The following is a 3841-nucleotide window of genomic DNA, read 5'->3' on the forward strand; positions in this document are numbered from 1 at the left end:
GCCGGGGAGAGGGTCCCTTCTAAGGCACAGCTCAGAGAATCTCTCCCCCACTCAGACACCTCCTGGGGCCCCTCACTGCCCCAGGCCTGCGGCTTGAGGCCTGGCCCTGCCCATCTGCAGCCTCCCCCTGAGGCAGTGGCCATGCCTGTTCCCAGAGCAAGCTTCCCCTTGCCCTTCTCTGTGCTTCTGCCCTTGCCCATCCCCTCTCTCTGCCTTGAAGGTTTCCCTCCCCCTTGAACGGCTAAAGATCTACTCCTACCCCTAAGCCCCCTCCCTGCCCCCGGGACAGTTACTCTTTCCTCTGTGCACCTCCAGCCCTGACTGCTTAGGGGTCTGGTATGGCCCACCATGAGGCTCTAAGTCCGTGCTCCATGCTGAGGCTCTCTGCCAGCCCCTGCCCCCAGGGAGGGGGCAGCATATGTCCAGGAAGGTCGAGGGGGCTTGTGTGTCTGTCTGAGACTCAGTCTGAGAGACACAGGTGAGAGACAGGTGGGTCTGCCCCAAACACCAGGGAGTAGAGACAGACAGGAGGGGCCTCGGTGAGACACAGAGGCGAGAAAGCCTGGACACACACAGCGCTGAGAAAAAGGAGTCGGGTGGGTGAGCTGCCTCCTGCCTACTGGGCCTTGGTCTGTTCGTCTGTCTGTTCATCTGTGGATCTGAGTGTCCCTCCTGCTTAGGATCTGGAGACCGAGCTGTCCCTGAACCTACCCCGTCTGTGCCCTCTACTCCAGCCAGTGGTTCCTCGCTAACCATAGTCAGGCAAATCTGACTATGACACGCCTTGCTTAAAGCCCTTCATGGCTCCCCAGTGCCTTTCCAGCCGGAGTCCCAGCTTCTCTCAGTCAAGGGCCTCTGGTCCCAGTACTCCCTGGCCTTCGTATTTAGGCCCTTGCTCACACTGGGCGCTCCCCTAGACCTCACTCCACTAGCAAACACCTTCTCATCATCTCCACAAAGCTTTCCTGTCCCCTCCGTGGTGATCATCTTCATTGATGCCGCTGCCGTGAGGCATTGTCTCCCCCATCACCACCTCCAGGGTGGGAGTCGTCTGGGGCCTGGTACAGTATGGCCACTCAGGATGTGTTTGATGAACTGAGCAGCTCTGCCTGAGAAGGACAGGAGGGCTCCCCGGAGGAGGCAGGTGGGGGGGAGATGCCTGGTGAGCATGGTCTAGGACTCTGGACCGGCCTTGGGAAGCAGGACAGAGGAGGCCACCCAGAGGTCTGTGTCCCGATTAAGGGGCCCATCCTCTGCTCCCCAAGAGCAGGCCCTGGTTTGAGCCCCAGCCTCATCTCAGTGCCCAGCAGAGGGCCCGCCCAGTGGTTGTCCGGAGGTGATGGTTGAATGGAGAAACCACAGATAGAAGGTCTGGGGTGCCGGGGCCCTGGCTAAGAGTGGCCCCACCTGGTCCCACCCCAGCAGGCAGGAGGGCGGGGTGGGTGGTGGCCCCGCCCGGTTTCCTCCCCATGGGGCAGCAGAGGCCAGACTCAGCCCCAGCGGGGTAGGCAGACAGGCATGGGCTTCGGCAGCATGAGGCGAGGGGCGAGGGGCCTGAGGGGCAGAGACATGCCGGCCACCCCGCAGTGCCTGCAGGCCCAGTGCTTCGACCCGCTGGTTCGCAGATGCGTGGCCTGCAGTCTCCTCCGGACGACAGAGCCTAGACCGGGTAAGAGTTGAGCCGCGCTGACGGACGGCACGCAGGGCGGCCCTGAAAGGGGAGGGAGGGTTCTGCAGGGAGGACCCCGCCCTACCAGAGTCGCAGGCATGACCCCCACCTGTCCCAGGACGTCGGGGGGCATCGCGTTAACGGGCGAGGAGGGGGGCCTGTGGGCTGGGGCCTGGATGGCGACCAGCCATCGCCGCGTGGCCCTCACGGCCCCCTCTCTCCCCCTCCCCCTGCCCTGCCCCGTCCGGCTGTCCCTCCCCTCCGCGGCCCAGCCTCGCCTCCCTCCGACCCTCCCCCTCCCCGCTCGCCTCTCCCCTCTGCCCCGTGCTCTGCCTGCCCGTCCCCTCCAGCAGGTGGCCCGAGCAGTCTGGCGCCCGGGACGGCGCTGCAGCCGCAGGAGTCGGTGGGCCCGGGGGCCACGGCCGAGGCCGCGCTGCCGCTCCCGGCGCTGCTCTTCGGCGCCCCCGCGCTGCTGGGCCTGGCGCTGGCCCTGGTCCTGCTGGGCCTGGTGAGCTGGAGGCGCCGACGGCGGCGGCCCGGCGCGGCGGCCGCCCCAGAGGCCCTGGAGGCCCCGGACAGAGACCAGGATGGTAAGTTCCGTGTCTAGGGGAACCGAGAGCGCTGGGGGCCGTCGGAGGGGAGACATGGCCCTTGAGGGGCAGGGGCAGGGGCAGGGTAAAGGCGTGGGGGAGGTCTGAAGCAGAGGCAGGGCTTTAGGGGGTGATGCAGACAGAGGGGACGAAGAGTGCGCTCTGAGGGTCTCAGGCTGAGCAGGGAGAAATAATCCTGTCCCAGACCCTGGTCCAGGCGAGGGACACAGCTCTGGCGTCCCAGACTTGTGTGAGGAAGAGACACAAGGCTGGGGAGCCCGGTCGAGGGAGGGGGTCTGTCCTGCCCTCTCTCTGGACAGCCAGACTGGTTCCCACCCCTCCTCGCCCTCTCCCATTTTGCCAGCGCTCTCAGCACTTCCTGTCCTGAGGGCCGATCATGTGCCACCCTCCCCAGTCCCGCCAGTGGGGCTTCATCAACTGACTTCTCTCTCATAAGTCAGAGGGCTGTTCCTCCAGGGAGGCTTCTGGAACAGGGATGGGGGAAGGCTGTGACCCAATCCTGACCCTGCATTCCCCTGCCACCTCCCCAGAGCCCCTGGACGGTGACAACGTCCTCTCCCTGGGAACCCTGGATGCCACAGCTCCCATCTGGCTTCCGCCCAGTGAAGACCCAGCTACCACCCCACCTGCCCACAGCGTACCTGTGCCAGCCACAGAGCTGGGTTCCACTGAGCTGGTGACCACTAAGACGGCCGGCCCGGAGCAACCATAGCGACGGAGGGGGCAGGAGGTGGTCCCTGCCCTCCCTGCGGGCCATCAGCCAGGGGCTTAGAGATTGAATTCGGTTCTTCACCCCAGTTCTCACCCATCCCTTTTCTGGGAACCATGCTGCTCCCCGGCTAACCCTGCAGAACCACAGGCACCGCAGACCACAGGGTTCAGACTGCATGGCATCGTATGGCATGTTAGCATTTGGCTTAAAATCATACCATCTATGGCAGCCCTCAAAGGTCGTGGCTGAGCTCTGTGCTTTCGAGTGGTTGGGGTACTCTGACTAGGAGGTTTTTTTAAGCATGGGGAAGCCACCAGAAACCAGAATGAATCTAGGAAAATTATCGAGTGGGAGGATGCTTAATTTGTAGCTGGGTGTTGTATTTTTTTAATACTTGCTCTCAGAGCTGTCCTGCTTTTAAACTGATACAAATGGAAGCAATGGGTAACCAACTGACCTGTTTTCTTTGGGATTTAGTACAAGATGATTTTAAGAAATAGCCTGAATTGTGCTGATTCTTTGGTATCTGTATCCTAGGGTTACCCCTGAGCTTGGCCCAATCTGCTAGGACCTATGATGCCATTTTCACCCTGGTGGCAGCTTGCAGAGCCCCAGGCTGTAGCCCTCCCTTCCCTTGGGAGGAAGCCCTCTCTTCCCTTGGGAGGAAGTCTACAGCCTCTGGAGCTGGACTGCAGATTCACACTGAAGGCACACTGACAGGCATCTCCATCAGAGACCACCTGGAATCCCAGCTGCCTCCAGGGCACACTGGGCTGTACACAGGGCAGGGCCCAGGACTTGCAAGAGGCTCCTTGTTAGGAGGCCAGGGCAGGCCTCTGGCCTTGAACC

General features: G+C 62.5%; 1 protein-coding gene across 1 annotated transcript; it reads left to right on the top strand.

Moving 5' to 3' along the window:
• The first annotated feature begins 1518 nt into the window (after positions 1–1518).
• Positions 1519–3491, top strand: TNFRSF13C (TNF receptor superfamily member 13C). Its single transcript, XM_030855794.2, has 3 exons — positions 1519–1669; positions 1942–2259; positions 2811–3491. The coding sequence occupies exons 1-3, from the start codon at positions 1519–1521 to the stop codon at positions 2990–2992; spliced, it is 651 nt and encodes a 216-aa protein (XP_030711654.1). The 3' UTR covers positions 2993–3491.
• The last annotated feature ends 350 nt before the right edge of the window (positions 3492–3841 follow it).

Source organism: Globicephala melas, chromosome 10 (genome assembly GCF_963455315.2).
Source record: "Globicephala melas chromosome 10, mGloMel1.2, whole genome shotgun sequence".
Classification (NCBI taxonomy): Eukaryota; Metazoa; Chordata; class Mammalia; order Artiodactyla; family Delphinidae; genus Globicephala; species Globicephala melas.

What these genes read in the sequence shown, in the direction of transcription:
- TNFRSF13C (XM_030855794.2), top strand. Translation starts at nt 1,519, where the DNA reads ATGGGCTTCGGCAGCATGAGGCGAGGGGCGAGGGGCCTGAGGGGCAGA. An exon ending in GACGACAGAGCCTAGACCGG is followed by an intron (nt 1,670 to 1,941) that starts GTAAGAGTTGAG and finishes TCCGCGGCCCAG; the next exon opens with CCTCGCCTCCCTCCGACCCT. An exon ending in CCCGGACAGAGACCAGGATG is followed by an intron (nt 2,260 to 2,810) that starts GTAAGTTCCGTG and finishes CCACCTCCCCAG; the next exon opens with AGCCCCTGGACGGTGACAAC.